Source organism: Fusarium fujikuroi, chromosome FFUJ_chr03 (genome assembly GCF_900079805.1).
Source record: "Fusarium fujikuroi IMI 58289 draft genome, chromosome FFUJ_chr03".
NCBI classification, from domain to species: domain Eukaryota; kingdom Fungi; phylum Ascomycota; class Sordariomycetes; order Hypocreales; family Nectriaceae; genus Fusarium; species Fusarium fujikuroi.
The window spans coordinates 4,240,057-4,258,247 of NC_036624.1; the positions used below are offsets into that span (position 1 = coordinate 4,240,057).

The following is an 18,191-nucleotide window of genomic DNA, read 5'->3' on the forward strand; positions in this document are numbered from 1 at the left end:
CTCTTGCAAAAGTGTGGGGGGTTGATGAGTTTGGTGGAAATGGAGGTGATTACGGAGAGCAAGGAGGGGAAGCCGCCCAAACGAAAACACCGGCCTTATCGAAGGGGCTCTGTCAACCCAATCAAAAAAGAAAAAATTCCAAGGACAGAGCCCTTTCATGGCGGCGACCCCTCGAGCTCCTGTCATAAAGTTGGTTTTGGGGGGGATGTCAAGGACGGGGAGGGAGGACAAAGTGTGGAGGACTGGTCAACATGAGAACAGCGATACTTTGGAGGGGACTCCGTCAACATCGTTCAACAAGGCAAAGGCGGAGCCCCTCCGACCTCTAGTCCCCGCAACCCTCCCCGTCCGAGGAACTCACCAGTTCCGTTTCCAACACTATTGCATATGTCCCCCCTAAGCATCTCTCTGATGCCTGGAACGTGCAGCCCTTCAACCTATTCACCCATTCGTCGAACTTTGCCTACGGTGCACCTATCCCCCGACGTGCGGTTACCAGCCGCAGCACGCCGCTTCTACCATTCCGGTGTCCGCGGCGAGAGGTTACCTCCCGTTGCTCAGGTTTCAGGCCTAGCCAGCCGCCTTCGCGTCAAGAAGCAGCGGGAGTAGGCTGCGATCAAGGATGCTGGCATGTCCAAGCCCTTCAAGCATGCTGCAATCGCGCTCAAGTACAGCTTGGACCTCCAAGAGGACCTATTTGGTGCCTCCTGAACTGGCAGTGATGTAAGTATTTTATGTTCCTCATTGAATCAATTGACTAACACCTGAACGCAGGGGGATGATGAGGCTTCGTCTGGAGTCTCATTTGGTCCTGAGATTCAGATGAATCCAGCATCGTTGAGGGCGCGATCCTGGGTATCATCGAAACAACTAGGCTCTGTGTGGTGATCATAGGCTACATGCTGAGATCACCTCACCGAGCATGGGAGTCTGAATGGTGCTCAGGACGGCGCCGTCAACTATGATGGATTCATCTGAATCTCAGGACCAAATGGCTTCCTTTGCAGAAGTGAGCCTGAGGTTTGAAGAGCAAGACTACCTGATCAAGTCCAAGCTTGCCAGTTGGGACTTGTGGCTGAGAGCTTGAATCAGCAGAGAGAACTTGTTTGGAGAAGGTCGAGGTGTTGACAGGTTGTCGGGATGAGGACGATTACGAAGAACAAGAGGACGAGGCTGAGCAGAGCGGGGATGGTGAAGATATTATTTGGACTTTATGGACAAAGAGTAACAAACACAAAGTATCGAAACACTTCACTTGGATTTTCAACCCCATCTTCACTCGCAATCTAGAACAATCAAGTTCAAATCATTTCACTCTCGCGATAGCTTCCAACACCCATACATGCCTTTATATACATGTCGATCGCTCTCTCCGTATATCCTGCCTCTACCCAAGCAATGAGCGGCACAAATTCATCCGCAGTATTCAACACTCCAACGGTGTTTGACTCACCACCCGCTTTTTGTTATCCCGTGTTTCTCGTGACCACCATACTTCTATGCAGGCTTCATCCGGGTCAGGCTTGCACCTAATATCGTTCTACTTATCATCTGACTACAGTTTGGGTAAGATTTGTAAACAAAACTCATCAATGGTATGCAGTTCAGCCCTCCAGGATGTTGAATTACAGTCCAAGGCATTGTGTACTAATAAGTCGCATCGAGACATCAGATAAGGCATTGCAAATCACTAAAGACATTTGTTGTCGGTAACTGGTCTTACATCCTTGTAGGACCATTATTCTTCATTAAACCGCCGCCAGGAAACTAAAAAACTATTTACTGGGCCATGGTGTTGGCCTTCTGGCGAGCGATGTCGCCCCGACTTCTGTTGTCGTACTTGGCCGCGATGGCCTGGGCAGAGAAGCGATGGGAGGCCCCGGTCCTGGCCATCACCTCCTCGACACAACGCCAGAAGCCGGGGGACCCCAATTCCATCGTCCCGACCACCGCGTCCACGGCCCGTTTCATAACCTTGACCTGTTTAGCCGTGTTAGTTCAAAGTGTTGGCAAGAGAGAGAGGTAGGCAACTTACGTCATTAACGTTCCAGCGCGGGATGCGAGGGCGATCGGAGGGGGGCTTCTTCATGCGGTCCCAGCCGCGGAGGGTGCTGAGGGAGGTGCTGAGCTCCCCGAGGTTCTTGATATCGGCGTACGAGACGCCATGGAGGCGGAGGAGCCGCACGAAGCTTCGCTTCTCCTCTCGGCCGACAGGCAGCGGTATGAGTCTCTGGATGAGGGCGGGGGAGGTGATCTCGTACTCATCGAGCACCGCGCGGATCTTCTGGGCCCGGGTCTGAGCCGGCAAGACTCTGCTGGGGCCGCCCACCGAGCCTCCCAATACGGCAGCAGGAGACTCTCGGGCCACACCCACTACAGCAGGAGACTTTCTGCTGGCACCCACCCAGACTCCCACTCCTGCAGCAGGAGACTTTCCGTGGGCGGAGACGGGAGAGCAAGACATTGCCTCTTGGTGGTGGTCGGAGGCGGAGGAGAGGGGAGGAGATGGCAACTGTGTGCTGATGGAAGAGTCTGTACAGAGTCAGTCTTGAGCACGTTAAAGTAGAAGATAATAAAACATACCGGAGGCGCAGCAGGCGCAGCAGTTGTTTGAAGGGAGGCTTGGAGGTGGGAGACGCGAGAGGTAGTTGTGTGTAAAAAAGGGTAAAGGCTCCGTCTTGATGGGAGCGAGCTGGTCTTTGGCAAGTCAGCAAAGGGCTAAGCTGGAGTGATTTGGCATGAGAGACCAAACATACCTTGGTAAAGACTGCGGTAGATATTGTGGGAGGGGAGGATGGGCGGAGGCAGATTCGGGTGTGGATGGTGTAAAAAGCAGTCTTGTTTAAGTTAGATCAGGACTGTAAAGACCTGTAGCATGGAAAAGAGAAATCATACCTGGGCAGCTATAATCGCTTGAGAGACTTGATGGCGGTGGACTCGGGAGGAAGTTGTGTGTGAAGTTATCTTGTCCAAGTCAGCACATGCGAAGCCAAGGCCAGATGGTGTGAGAGGAGGAAGCATACCTGAGTAGCCTAGGCTACTGGTTTGACTCGAGTTGAAGCTCGGGGCGCAGAGACAGGGCTCGGAAGATAAGAAGGGCTGTTGGCACAGAGGCAGAGACTGAGATGTGAAGTGATGAGGAGGAAAGAAAGAAGAGTAGAAGCCAGGCCAAGATTCGGCGTTATATAGACGAGCCAGAGGGCCCTCGTCCTCGAATTTGACCATTTCCATTGTTCCTATTGCTCTGGAAGTGCTCAATAGGAATTCAGACGCAATGTATTGTTGCTACTCGTCACAAGCAATAGCTCTCAGTGGGGTCACGAGCCACTCTGCGTTGTTAGTGGCCCCAGACAGGTGCGAATTATGACGAAAGGGCCAACGAGGAACTGAGAAGATGGGCGACAATGGAGGGACAATAGCAGAAGAGGCAGATGCAGCAGTGCACGAGGTCAAGGGACAATAGTAGAAGTGAGAAGGAGCAGTGGACAATGAGCTATCGTTGTAGGAACAGACTTGATGGATATTCAAAGGTCAAAGGAGGGATATGAGCTTCTGATATAGGCAGTCAGAGTAGTGCACAAGCTCAACAGCCTCAAGGGAAGAACAGTATCACAAATTCGCCCCTGACCTAATGACACTGAGGATGTAGAAGACCCAAAAGGGAAGAGTACGTGCACCTAAACCTGCGAACTTGCGTCCACACGGGGAGCTTCACTGTCCCCTCCGACCTGGATACCTTGTAGGCCCAGCGGTCCTGTGCATACCTACATACATACATACATCGCTGGTAGGGGTGGGTTGAGCTGCAGCTGAGATCTGGGCCCTAGTGGGATCTTGGAGCTAGTGACGTCTGCAGGCGGGGACAGGGGTAGGTAGCCCGGGTATGTCGACCCGCATGTGGGAGCGGGACTTTGCAGTGTTTGTAGTTGTCGTGATGTCAAGGGGAGGGGAGATGGGGAGTGGGGAGAGAGGAGATGTGGCAGTTCAAGCGTATTGGATGTGATGTGAGATGTGATCTGTTGCGTGACATGCTGCATGGAGATCGTGTAAATCTTGATAAAGGCTATGCATCTCGGAGATCTCGAATGGCCGTAGCCTAGGTGGAGATGGTGGGATATTCGTTCAAGGTACAACTGCCAGGCTGTGAGCAGAGCCAGATCACAGTATGGTACGGCGAGATGCCTCTTGACACCATGGATGTAATCTAGCACTGCATAAATCGACTTGTCACCAGCACAAAGGATGAATTACAAGTACTGCAGAAGACGGATGTAGTGACACTTGCCAGCTCTCCGGAATGACGGTGATTATGTGCAAGACGTTGTGGGAGAAAGCTCTGTGTAGGTCAAGATGTCAGGATACCACCAGCTCAACTCCGTGGTAGTAATACAGAGCCAAAAACACCAAAGGCAATCATCACCAAGACAAAGAAACCTCCGTACCTAGATCTGTAGTGACATTGCTCGATGTAACGCTTTTGGCGGTTTATGGAATAGGTTAGTGCTCACGCCGCAATCCAGGAACCAGAAAACACCAAACTTCTCCACCCAAACCGAATTTGGATGGCTCTCAAAGCAGACGCAGTAGCTACATCGTTCTATGGGAACACCAATGCAGACACTTCGCAAGAGAAGCATCATTCCACCATCCACGGCCTTATTAGCTCTTTATCCTGCTTTGTACTATCCGCACGCGTACCTGCAGGCATCCTGTCCGGTCGATTTCGCCAGAGAAAATCAAACAAGTCAGTCACTCTGCGACTTTCGGTACCCAGCATAACACTTGAGCATCCAGACCACCGGGAATCATATTACGCTTTGCAAGCACTCACATATTGACGCCTTCACCAGAATCTACTCACAGCATAGTATGCATCTACTAACTTCTTTGTTGAGGACACCCCCTGTTTTCCCGTCAGTTTTTGCTCAAGCAAACGAACGAACGAACCGCCCACTTCGAAACCCGTTTTCCGCTCCCGTCAGCCGTCTTCTCCTCCTCCTCCTCCCTCTCATTTCTTCTTCTTCGCCTCAAAAATCTCGTCGTTTGAGATAGAAGAGGAAAAAACGTTTCTTCTTTCGAAACTACAAAGGCCGCTTTTCCTCGTCAGGACGTAACTGCATACCAGCTATCCAGACTTATGTGGTTTCACGGCATTTGTCATGTAGCCGCGTGGAAACCCGCGTGGGAGGCGTCAAGGATGGGCGGTGTAGTAGAGGGTGTCAAAAGCGAAGTGAGACAGAAAACGGTTGTGGGGGGGAGGAGGGAGGGTGTGTTGGTAGTCATTGGTATGCGTGTGTGTGTGTGTGGCTCAAGCCATGTGATGAGATGCAACTTCATACTTGCTTCAGTTTGATCTTCGGGAACTACAGCGATCAGACCAGATGCAGATATCGATTTTTGGAAATGCGACAATCAGACCAGAGATGATCATCAAACTGGTAATGTCGGCTTCGGGAAGACTCGACTGAGACGAGATTGGAGGAGCTCACGGGCTGACGGGTTAGAGATTCTTGTTTGCAGAAGATCGAGTTCCCTTTTCAGGAGATAAACACCACGGCAATGACGAACTCTCTCGCCATAACAATACAATATACTCCCGACCGAAGCCCATTCGTATCCCAAGACCGAGTTCGAAGATCCGCTAAGTTTGCCTCATCGGCTATCTCGAGGCCGCCAGGCTGCACGAACCAGCTACATACACACATACATATATACATACATACCTTACATGACGCACTCGAGGGCCTCTACGTCTCCACACACGGCACGATAGACATGCATTGGTGAGAACGTCACGGGAAGGCTATCGCACATTGACGCCGGTTTGGCTGAAAGGAGTAAAGCTGGGTTTTTCTTGCAACTTCTGGCTTCTGGCGTCTTCTTCTCTTGTTCTTCTTCTCTCGGGGAAACAATGCGAAGGAGGGCCTTATGCAAGGAGTGTTCTCGGCAAATGCTGTCACTCACGTTTCTTTTTGCGGAGGTGGTATCCTCTCCGCAGGCAGACAATTCGTCAATTACATGATCCCTGTATCTCAGACTTTAGCTGGGAGGTACTGCTCATTTAATCACTTGATCAAGAACGTGTGTATTATTCCGCGATGCATCGCATGTAATGCCTGTTGTGCATCCCATCAAAACAGATTTGTACGCATTTTACCCCCCAGGCATTCGGTTCCAGGGGCCGAGACAACGACCGTTGTGAGAAAAGTGCCAGAGCCGTTGGGAGGAAACAAGGCTCGCAGGGGGTAATCTTCTCTCGGAGTGTGGCTCTTGTCTCTCTAGCTGGACTTGGATTGTCTTGCATTCTCAGCCCGGTTTTATCTTGCGTGCATATGAGGATCGAACCGACACCCGGGGGCCGGGTAGATGGACAATATGAGATTTGAGATTTTACTTTTTTATCTCCGAGAACAGGTCATATTCGATATGTATTATGCATGAAGCGAGCGAGCGTCATGCCATGCCATGTCGTGGCCATTGAAACGAACGGCGCTTCCGGTTCGTTTCCCCGTTTGGGGGCTTTTGAAGATCTCCTCGTGTTGATCTGAGATCCGATCAATGTTTCATTGCATTAGCCAGCCTCGTTTTCAGCGGGGACCATTTGTTGCTGTTGCTGTTGCTGCCGTAGGTGGGTAGGTAGGTATCTTGCTCATTCGAACCACGTCGTAGTGGTGTTGATGAACCGCGAATTGGCGATGGCGATGGCTTCATTCTGTCTCTCCTCTGCAGTCACTACAAACGTCCTCTCAGCACGTGGGCCCCTGGACTAGCCAACCCACGAACCATCTTGTTCCCCCCTCAAATCTCTTTTATGTAGTTATCTCGTCAACGACAATTGGGCGACTGCATGCTTGTCCAAACCCACGCGTTGCCCGAAAATGGCATCAGCTACATGAATGTGGCTTTGATCTGCCCCCCTGTTTCCTGCGTGGCGTTTTCTCGTAACTTTGGCTCCAAAAACGTCAAGAGAATAGAGTGTCCTTGGTTAGGAACGTCTAGGCATGGGCCGTACCGCTCACACCGTCTCTGAAGAAAAGTCTTTAGCTTAAGCCTGGGTCCTAAGTTTAAGCTGAGCTGAGTTGCTTTGGTGGGATATGATAGGTGCTTTACAGCGTGTGGCTGCTTAGTTTTAGTTCGCAGCTCCAGAAGCAAACGTGCGAACACCATTAGCCTACTGCAAGATCTCGCATTGACAGTCCATACTTTGAAGAAGCACGGAGTACATGCTCCCAATTGGGAACCTGTCTTTTCCAAGGTACCCAACACCGTGGATGGCTTGAGGCACTGATAAGACTCAGCCGCGAGTTTTGTGTACAGGGTAGCTCAACAGCCATGACAAGATACTTGCGCAATGAAGACTGATAGCACTCATCAAGCCACATCACATTCATACATACCTACATCACATAAGAGAGACGCAGACCTGGAAGAGGAATTTGATCAACTTTGACATGTTTTTGAAGTACCGAACAATTTCAAGCCCAGTACAACCCGTGACTATTATCGTGCCCCTAAAACTCCGAAGATGTCCGTTCTAAATATGCAAGCCCAATCCAGGCCCCAAGACAACAACACCCAGTGACAAAGAAACACCACGCATCTATGATCCTCCTACTCTACACTCAATCTTCCCACTCCTCATCTAGTTGGTCAATCAGCCGATTCTCGGCATCTCTATCCTGCTCTCTCCGACTCGGACTCGAGTGTACTTGTTGGTAGCCACGTCGAACGGTAAGTCGTCTCAGACAAGCCGTGAAGCAGCAAAAACAAAGTTCCTATAAAACCAAAAGAGAAAACCTCACCTGTCAGCCCCCAATTTCTTTTATATATAAAGCCAAATGACAAAATGGGAGCGAAAAGCGAAAACAAAAGAGAGAAACAAGGAATGAACTCAGGGAGAGTATCGCTCGGGCTTGGAGCCGGGGAGGGGACGACGCACGCAGATGAAGCTCCAGATTCCCGCCCATAAGCTGTAGTTGGGGAGTTGTCGCCAGCCGCGCGCATGGGTCACCGTTCGGTTGTAGAAGATGCCGCCGAGGAAGTACACAAGCACCGCGATCACGACGATGAGTCCGAAGATGCTGCCGGGACCGACGCTACCGGGCTTGTGCGGCTCTGCGTGGGCGCATGCGTGCGAGGAGCGGACCTCAAAGAAATAGGCGCATTCGTCTGGGTCTGTGCCAACAAAGGAGACGCTGGCAGAGGTTGTAGTAGGGTCTCTGTCGCAGTGGAACGAAATGGTCGTTGACTTGCGTCTTCGCTTGTCTTTTGGCTTGGGTTCCTCCTCAGCGGGCTCCTCGGGTTCGGGAACGGGTGTGTAAGCCGTCGAGTCGTTCTCATCCTCGAGGTACGAATCGCGCTGGGCAGATCGTTCGTAGATAGGCTCCGTCTTGTTGACGTCGGCGCCGCAGGGAGAACCCCCCGTGTATTGAAGTACTAACTTGCGACCACGGCTCTGTAAGTCCATTGACTCGAAACTGCCTCTGTGTTAGCTGGCGCATTCCTTCTGGCGCAATGCACCAAGTTGTGCATGTTCAAACCAACCCTATCGAGAAGACCTCGCCTCCCACCATGTAATAAGCGCTCACGTTCTGCCACAAAGGCGGCTCGACACCAACGACGTTTGTGACTGACTCCACGACAGGACCGCATATGTTTAATGTGAAGTTCTTGCCGTAATCGTAGCCCTTCGAGAAGTAGTCTTTCGTCACGGCGTACTTCTTTGTGTTCTCATCGGGCACGACAGCCATATCTGGCCGAAGATCGAAGAAGCCTCCCATGCCGGTATGTGAAGTCGCTGTACATTGTGGGACTTGGATCGTGGTTGTTGGTTGCTCTGCGACTTGAGCGCTCGCGGAACCGAGTAACGATAAAGCGAGGGGTAATGCTTGGAAGCGCATGACGACAGACTCGATAGATATCGATTCGAAACCGTATGAGGATATTGGATCGATGGAGTATTGAAGCCGAGACGACTTGGTTAGAATGGAGTGGACGTCGGGACAGATCTACTGTCTGGTCGATCGGAGCTATATGATTGCGATAGAGCCTAGCATCAAAAACAATGGTCACCAAAAAAGGGGCAGATAATGAAGGGACAGTGGAGGTGAGTAAGCGGAACGATCAACTTCACAGAGAAGACACAAACAATATAGTTTCAGGCCGAGTTGCGAGGGGTTTTTGGCGATATGGCGATGGAGATGGAGATGATGTAGTGATTATCCCTGATTACGCGTTGTGGTCCCTGGGGCCTGGCTCCTGTTGCAATCCCCAAAACCTCAAACTGTCTTTTCCACAAATAGTAAAACCGGCCATTACCTTCCATGCCTTGCTCTACACCCCTTGGCCGGAGAATTAAGACACTTGGGGCTTGAGATCTGTGGCGGTAGATGTGGCTAGTGATTGGCCCCTTTGTGAGAGGACATTCTCCAATATCAGGACAAATATTTGTCCGGCAGCATCTTGGACTTTTCTGCCTTGGAGCTTGAAAATGTGCCGGCTCCTTTGGACTCAATAAGACAGTCTGGACTCTGGACAAATCGAAGAGATGACGAGTTACGTATACCAGTAAGAGATATAAGAACTTTATTTCATTACTACAGTCAGATATTTATGGCCGAACAAATCTATTGCCGACTTCCGTTGTGTTAGTGAAACTACCTACAGAGTATCCCAGCTCTAATTCGTCAATTGACCTGAGACAAGTGCCCATTCCCGAATACGCGAATACGACAGGGGGGGGGGGGGGCAGCGGGGCCCGAAAAAGAATACCTGCACTAACTACAGAGTACGCGTTGATTAGATTAAGCTAATTCTGTGTAATTTCGTCACGACTCCCAGAGACTCGCCTTGACTTTTGCAAAGAGTTGATCTTGTTCCATGAGATCAAGAGGCCTCGTTATTTGAGTAGATCTTCTCAGGTTTCCGTGCTTTAAAAAGACTTAAGCCCCTGATCTGAGTTCGTCAAAACCTCAAACATGGCTGTCAAAGATAAACAGCCGGCTTCAGAGGAGCAACACGGCTACGAGTTCTTCGGCCCGTAAGTTTCAAGTCATCTCCTTACCCTCACCTCAATCTTCAGATCATAGCTCTAACAAATTCTCAGTCCCGGCGCCTTTGTCATCTCGTTCTTCCTCCCCATCCTCGTATACGTCTTCAACTTCGTCTGCAACGACATCTCAGGATGCCCCGCGCCGTCTCTGCTTCACCCCAAGACCCTATCGCTCGATGCCTTGAAACACGAAGCCGGATGGCCCAGCAATGGCGTCGCTGGTCTGGTCAGCTGGAAGGGAACCGCCGCTGTGATCGGATACAACGTCCTCTCCCTGATCCTCTACCGTGTCCTTCCCGCGGTTGAAGTTGAGGGCACCGAGTTGCGCTCTGGAGGAAAACTCAAGTATCGATTTAACAGTTCGTGAAACTTGAAATGATGAGAGGAAGACGTTTCTAACATGTTTCGCAGCTCTGTACTCTAGCACCTTCACCCTGGCCGTCCTTGCCGCTGGAACCGCTGCTCAGGGTGCCGAGTTTCCGGTCTGGACCTTCATGTCGGAGAACTTCATTCAGATTCTTTCCGCCAACATCATCTACTCCTACCTCGTGTCCACCTTTGTCTACGTTCGAAGCTTTAGCGTCAAGCCCGGAAATAAGGAGAACCGTGAGCTTGCTGCTGGAGGCCACTCAGGAAACATGTTGTACGATTGGTTCATCGGTCGTGAGCTCAACCCCCGTATTTCGATCCCTCTCATCGGTGAGGTTGACATCAAGGAGTTCCTTGAGCTTCGACCTGGAATGATGGGCTGGATCATCATGAACTGCTCTTGGTGCGCCCAGCAGTATCGCAACTATGGCTTTGTGACCGATAGCTCTATCCTCATCACCGCGGTTCAGGCCCTGTATGTCTTCGACTCTTGGTGGAATGAGCCCGCGATTTTGACCACCATGGACATCACCACCGACGGCTTCGGTATGATGCTGGCCTTTGGCGATATTGTTTGGGTGCCATATGTCTACTCGCTGCAGACTCGATATCTCTCCGTTCACCCTGTCTCCCTCGGTCCTCTCGGACTAGCCGGTATGCTGGGTCTCATCGGCCTTGGCTTCTACATCTTCCGCTCAGCCAACAACGAGAAGAACCGCTTCCGAACCAACCCCGACGACCCTAGAATCTCTCACCTTAAGTACATCCAGACCCAGAAGGGCAGCAAGCTTCTCACGACAGGCTGGTGGGGAATCGCCCGTCACATCAACTACCTGGGCGATTGGATCCAGTCGTGGCCCTATTGTCTCCCTACCGGTCTTGCCGGGTATCAGATTCTCAGCGCCGGAACTCATGCCGAGGGCGCGTGGGTTATGCGAGACGGTCGAGAGGTTATCCAGGGTGAAGCTAAGGGATGGGGCATGCTCATCACTTACTTCTACATCCTGTACTTTGCTATCCTCCTCGTTCACCGCGAGAGACGTGACGACGACAAGTGCCACCGCAAGTACGGCAAGGACTGGGAGGAGTACCGCAAGATTGTTCGATATCGAATCATCCCTGGTCTCTACTGATTTATGAATGGGGTCTTTTAGCTTAAGTTCAGATAATTAGACCGAGTACCACGACGCTTAGAGACGTTGGCGGTATGGCGGCCCGGAGAGGGAAAAAGTGTATTCTATGGAGTCGATGATGGCATTGATTCATGTAATGGGCTAGGGGGTATCATGATGATCCTTGAAAGGATGAATTCGCATAGAGGGAGCTGACAGACTTGCCTAGAAAGGCAGTAAGCTGCCACAGAAAGCTACTTAATAATGATTTGACCGTTTAAACAACGTGCATCTGCATACCACCCCAGCTTGTGCTGCTGTGCCTTTGACTTACAACGTAGCATATCACATCTTCCTGATCCCCGACATCCAAGGAACAGCGCCAATTCACGAGTCCAGCCGGGCCACCCATTTCCTCCGGAACAGCTACAGAATAATAAGACTCTTGCTATTTCGCCAAGAATACAGAGATGATCACGACTTGGAATCATAATGGAGACGGGCTCTAGGCCCGACACTCCGCGGTGGTTCTTCGGACGCAGACGATCGCTGGGGTCGGGGTTAGTTTTTTCTGGGATGCGGGGAAGAATGCAAAAAGGTTCCAAGGGGGGGCGGGGGAGCAAGGGCATCGTGGGGAATTTAGTGATGATGACGGGGAAACATGTAGAAAAATCTGGTGTTGTTTCGGCAATTGACCAAGGGAAGAAGGATTTCACCGAGAAAAAAGAAACTCTGTAATTTCGTGCAAGGACTCATGCGTTGGGCGAGGGTAATTGGGGCGGCTTAGACTTTTTGTTATTTTGGGTTTTACTGAATTATATTAAATTGCAGGATCCGGCAGCGAGCGTGACCTTGGTAAATTTAGCTATGTTGATCACGGTTCTGAGCTGACGAGGTGTATTGTGTAGTGCAACGTTAGGTCCAGTTGGTGTTGGGAATTTATCAGATGAGATCAACACTCTCATGATCCAAGCGGCCACAAACTTACAGCACCATCTGCCCAGTTCCCTTGTCTATGGGTAAACAAAGGAACAATACAACAATGCAATGCAATTCGGGTCTGGTCCGAGGCAGTAGAGACGATGTGACGTCAAGAGACTCCAGTCCAAATACTACATGCCCTCTCTCTCCCCTTCACACAACACGCATCTAAGTCCATCCGTGGTCAGACGAGTTCTTGAACTGCTTCCTTTGGGTCTAAAGCTGCCTCCAACATCGGCCCTTTTTACCCCACGACCCAAGAACAAGGCAATTGTCCAATACCAGCCGTGATCGACCCTCCCCAGCTGCAGTCCCAAGGTCGACGCATTACGCTGTGGGGTACATTGACACAGCGTTTGATGACGATGAACCTCGTTCTTCGTAGTGCATTTTTAATCTCTGCTAAGCTTCGGGAGAGGCGGCCCCCGTCCGAGAGGGAAGGGAAGGGATGTGCAGTGGGTGAGTGCTTGTTAGTTAGTTAGTGGAGTAGCATTTAGGACAGGACAGGGTTTAGATGTGCCCATGTATGTAGTGAACTTAGACTACCCTTACCTCAAGTTACCTACAAGCACTGCAGCTGTCGTGCGTGTTCTTCGCTGTAGCTGCACGTGGTGACAATGTTTAATCTTGTGAATATATAAATCTTAAATACCACCTCTTTTCTGAGGCTTCTCTCCCCCCCTCACACTCGTCGATAAAGTTCTTCGTTGTGGCTTGCTCCCTTCAACTTTGGTCCCCTTCATTCCAATATATTGGACTAGCCTGTTGGTCTACCCTCTCCCTCAATGTTAAATCGACGACATTGATCCCTCTCCCAAGTAACCAAGGCTCACCAAATTTATAGATAATATAATATATTATAGGAAGACTCGATCAATATGAAGCTGAATTGGGTTGCCGCAGCCCTATCTATAGGTGCTGCTGGCACTGACAGCGCAGTTGCTCTTGCTTCTGCGGTTCCAGACACTTTGGCTGGTGTAAAGGTCAGTCTTTTACCATTTCCTCACCTAATCTCAGCCTTGTCACCATATCGCCCTTGTTCGCTCGGACGCCACGCACCAAATCGCGATCATTGCCTCCCTTGCAGCATTGTTTCCTTTTTAACGATCTTCACTCCGCAATTGTCAGCGCCCTTAGCCTACACAAAAACCCGGAGACAGTCTCTCATTGAGTTTCTCGACATAAAGTTGCTTCTCAAGTGTGCATTTGCGTGGGCTGTCTTCTTCTGCCTCTAGACCACCAAATCTGGGCGCAATTGACCGCTCAAACCTTGTTCGAATAAACTTTTCTATTCGAGACGCGAAATTATAGAAAATGCGCCTTTCAATATTAACGACGTTATGCGTGACGGCTGCTGCTGTGGCGGTTGTTGAACAGAAAACTGACGCTCAAAAGGTTGTCACGAGAGATACACTCGCATACTCGCCTCCTCACTATCCTTCACCATGGATGGATCCTAATGCCATTGGCTGGGAGGAAGCTTACGCCAAAGCAAAGAACTTTGTGTCCCAGCTCACTCTCCTCGAAAAGGTCAACTTGACCACTGGCGTTGGGTAAGTAGCTCCTTGCGAACAGTGCATCTTGGTCCCCTCAGCTGACGACTTCTCAGATGGCAAGGCGAACGCTGTGTAGGAAACGTGGGATCAATTCCTCGTCTTGGTATGCGAGGTCTATGTCTTCAGGATGGTCCTCTTGGAATTCGTCTGTCCGACTACAACAGCGCTTTTCCCGCTGGCACCACAGCTGGCGCTTCTTGGAGCAAGTCTCTCTGGTATGAGAGAGGTCTTTTGATGGGCACTGAGTTCAAGGAGAAGGGCATCGATATTGCTCTTGGTCCTGCTACCGGACCCCTTGGTCGCACTGCTGCTGGTGGACGAAACTGGGAGGGCTTTACTGTTGACCCTTATATGGCTGGCCATGCCATGGCCGAGGCAGTTAAGGGTATCCAAGACGCAGGTGTCATTGCTTGTGCTAAGCATTACATCGCAAACGAGCAAGGTAAGCCAGTTGGACAGTTTGGGAAACTTACAGAGGACTGACCCCCTTGTAGAGCACTTCCGACAGAGTGGCGAGGTCCAGTCCCGCAAGTACAACATCTCCGAGTCTCTCTCCTCCAACCTGGACGACAAGACTATGCACGAGCTCTACGCCTGGCCCTTTGCTGATGCCGTCCGCGCTGGCGTCGGTTCCGTCATGTGCTCTTACAATCAGATCAACAACTCGTACGGTTGCCAGAACTCCAAGCTCCTCAACGGTATCCTCAAGGACGAGATGGGCTTCCAGGGCTTCGTCATGAGCGATTGGGCGGCCCAGCACACCGGTGCCGCTTCTGCCGTCGCTGGTCTCGATATGAGTATGCCTGGTGACACGGCGTTCGACAGCGGATACAGCTTCTGGGGTGGAAACCTGACTCTCGCTGTCATCAATGGAACTGTTCCCGCTTGGCGAGTTGATGACATGGCTCTGCGAATCATGTCGGCCTTCTTCAAGGTTGGAAGGACGGTAGAGGACCTCCCCGACATCAACTTCTCCTCCTGGACCCGCGACACCTTCGGCTTCGTCCATACATTTGCACAAGAGAACCGCGAACAAGTCAACTTCGGAGTCAACGTCCAGCACGACCACAAGAGCCACATCCGCGAGGCTGCTGCCAAGGGAAGCGTCGTCCTCAAGAACACTGGCTCCCTTCCCCTTAACAACCCCAAATTCCTCGCTGTCATTGGTGAGGACGCTGGTCCCAACCCTGCTGGACCCAATGGTTGCGGCGACCGTGGTTGCGATAATGGTACCCTGGCTATGGCTTGGGGCTCGGGAACTTCTCAATTCCCTTACTTGATCACCCCCGACCAAGGTCTCCAGAACCGAGCTGCCCAAGACGGAACTCGATACGAGAGCATCTTGACCAACAACGAATGGGCCTCAGTACAAGCTCTTGTCAGCCAACCCAACGTGACCGCCATCGTTTTCGCCAACGCCGACTCCGGTGAGGGCTACATTGAAGTCGACGGAAACTTTGGTGATCGCAAGAACCTCACCCTCTGGCAACAGGGAGATGAGCTCATCAAGAACGTCTCGTCCATCTGCCCCAACACCATTGTAGTTCTGCACACCGTCGGCCCCGTCCTGCTCGCCGACTACGAGAAGAACCCCAACATCACCGCCATCGTCTGGGCTGGTCTTCCCGGCCAAGAGTCTGGCAATGCCATCGCTGATCTCCTCTACGGCAAGGTAAGCCCTGGCCGATCTCCCTTCACTTGGGGCCGCACCCGTGAGAGCTACGGTACCGAGGTTCTTTATGAGGCGAACAACGGCCGTGGCGCTCCTCAAGATGACTTCTCCGAGGGTGTCTTCATTGACTACCGTCACTTCGACCGACGATCTCCCAGCACTGATGGAAAGAGCTCTCCCAACAACACCGCTGCGCCTCTCTACGAGTTCGGTCACGGTCTGTCTTGGACCACTTTTGAGTACTCTGACCTCAACATCCAGAAGAATGTCGAAAACGCCTACTCTCCTGCTGCTGGCCAGACCATCCCTGCCCCAACCTTTGGCAACTTCAGCAAGAACCTCAACGACTACGTGTTCCCCAAGGGTGTCCGATACATCTACAAGTTCATCTACCCCTTCCTGAACACTTCCTCATCAGCTAGCGAGGCATCCAACGACGGCGGCCAGTTTGGTAAGACAGCCGAAGAATTCCTCCCTCCCAACGCCCTCAACGGCTCAGCTCAACCTCGTCTTCCCTCTTCTGGTGCCCCAGGTGGTAACCCTCAGTTGTGGGACATCCTGTACACCGTCACAGCCACAATCACCAACACAGGCAACGCCACCTCCGACGAGATTCCTCAGCTGTACGTCAGCCTCGGTGGCGAGAACGAGCCCGTCCGTGTCCTCCGCGGTTTCGACCGTATCGAGAACATTGCCCCCGGTCAAAGCGCCATCTTCAACGCTCAATTGACCCGTCGCGATCTAAGCAACTGGGACGTGAATTCCCAGAACTGGGTCATCACTGACCACCCCAAGACAGTCTGGGTTGGAAGCAGCTCTCGCAAGCTGCCTCTCAGCGCCAAGTTGGAGTAAGAAAGTCAAACAGGGGTATTTTTTGGACTGCAATTTTTTGGGAGGACATAGTAGCCGCGCGCCAGTTACGTCAATGGCCGGTGAAGTTATTTTCGCTTAGCTTGATGAATAGAATCACGCACTTTTTGAACTGACTCTGCTTTTCGTGATGTCTGGGTTCGCCGGGCTACCTACAGCCTCAGCCATAGCACTTAATTGACCTCACAAACACTCTGCGTCAAACGTACATATTCAATTCCTAATCGAAAGCCAATTGAATTTCACAGCGAGCGATAATTTTATGCGTATTGAACATAGATAAGCCTTTGCGAACCCCATTTGACTGAGATACAACGATACACCTAGCTCTGCGACGTGTTACTCTCCCTCGCGATGACTTCCATACTTTTCTAGTGGCATAATATGCCCACCATTATGATCGTTTCAGAGACGTCTTTCTTATTCATAAAATTATCCGCTTTTTTTGAACCTTTAGCACTTCCGAGCCTATTGTCTCGCTACTACGAAAAGGGCATTCTTGTTGGGAAACACAGAGGACACATGTCAGTCACTCATGGGCTTAACTCTGGAAATGGACTCTCCCCACATAGCAGTGATCAGGATGAATGGTTGTTTCTTCATAATTGCCAGATGTGATTATGAACATCAAGAGTCGCCAGCATGGGATGATATGGGGGATCTTGAGAGTCTCGGATTATGGATGTGCAGCTTACTCCGGAGTCCGGGCGTTCTCTCTTCGGGGATCAAGAACCAACACGTCGATCTGATTAAGAATTAAGGACTTCTTCAGCATATCTAATCGAACCTTGTTTTCATTATACTTGACCGGGTCTTCGGTGCGGAACTGGGGTGTCGAAAGAATATACCGTGATTGCTTCGTAATCTGGAGTCAGAAACGCCTATCCGAGAGCTTAACTTTAGCTTGGACTCGAAAATAATGGTTAAGAGTGACTTGGGGTAGCAGAATGGAAGCAGGTGGCTTTATAAGAGGAGATGGGAAGAATATGGCAGATCCGAAGATGCGTATGAGACTGGAAGATGCAATTGGGACTCGACATTGCGAAAGTGATACCAAAAGTCTACCAAGCGTCAGCTCAGCCATTTCAGCTCTTCTGGTCATGTAAGCTAGCAATGTATGCGTGGGACAGCTTGGACCAAAATCATAGGAGCAGCGATGTGTTGTGTAAGGCAAGTGGAGTATCAGATCGAGGAGCCTGTATAGATTGTAGACACTGAAAACTGACCCAGATTCGGACTGCGGCATCGGGCCAACTGTAGATATCACAAGGGCAAGGGTAGATCACAGATGAATAGCGAGTCGAAAGCTAGACTTGGTCATTGGGAACTGAAATGAGCGTCATTCCTCCGACCCGGCAGTTTGCTTCAGAGGTTCAGAACGTCACACAAGCGGCTAGGCATGCACCGATCAACTTTGAAAGTTCAAATACGTTAACTACGCATTTGTCTTCACGTATGTGAATTGGATTTGAGCGAGACCTTCTGTAGTTCTTTTCGGCAATTCTCCTGAATACCACAAGGCCCGCATGATCCACCCAGCACATGCCCAAGAGATAGCTTGATGACAAGCAAGTGTAGCG

General features: G+C 51.0%; 4 protein-coding genes; 2 read left to right on the plus strand and 2 right to left on the minus strand.

Annotated features, from left to right (window-relative positions):
- Positions 1–1,779: 1,779 nt before the first annotated feature.
- Positions 1,780–2,464, minus strand: FFUJ_03396 (uncharacterized protein; the record flags this gene model as incomplete). XM_023575239.1 has 2 exons in its annotated part: positions 1,780–1,980; positions 2,036–2,464. The coding sequence occupies 2 exons, from the start codon at positions 2,462–2,464 to the stop codon at positions 1,780–1,782; spliced, it is 630 nt and encodes a 209-aa protein (XP_023428452.1).
- A 5,427-nt stretch (positions 2,465–7,891) lies between these two features.
- On the minus strand, positions 7,892–8,900 carry FFUJ_03397 (MRL1-like mannose 6-phosphate receptor family protein; the record flags this gene model as incomplete). XM_023575241.1 has 2 exons in its annotated part: positions 7,892–8,477; positions 8,545–8,900. 2 exons carry the CDS (start codon positions 8,898–8,900, stop codon positions 7,892–7,894), a joined length of 942 nt encoding a protein of 313 aa, XP_023428453.1.
- A 1,077-nt stretch (positions 8,901–9,977) lies between these two features.
- On the plus strand, positions 9,978–11,553 carry FFUJ_03398 (probable c-14 sterol reductase ERG-3; the record flags this gene model as incomplete). XM_023575242.1 has 3 exons in its annotated part: positions 9,978–10,039; positions 10,106–10,410; positions 10,463–11,553. The coding sequence occupies 3 exons, from the start codon at positions 9,978–9,980 to the stop codon at positions 11,551–11,553; spliced, it is 1,458 nt and encodes a 485-aa protein (XP_023428454.1).
- A 1,838-nt stretch (positions 11,554–13,391) lies between these two features.
- FFUJ_03399 (probable beta-glucosidase) lies at positions 13,392–16,593 on the plus strand (the record flags this gene model as incomplete). XM_023575243.1 has 4 exons in its annotated part: positions 13,392–13,496; positions 13,909–14,066; positions 14,123–14,511; positions 14,564–16,593. The coding sequence occupies 4 exons, from the start codon at positions 13,392–13,394 to the stop codon at positions 16,591–16,593; spliced, it is 2,682 nt and encodes an 893-aa protein (XP_023428455.1).
- Positions 16,594–18,191: the final 1,598 nt, after the last annotated feature.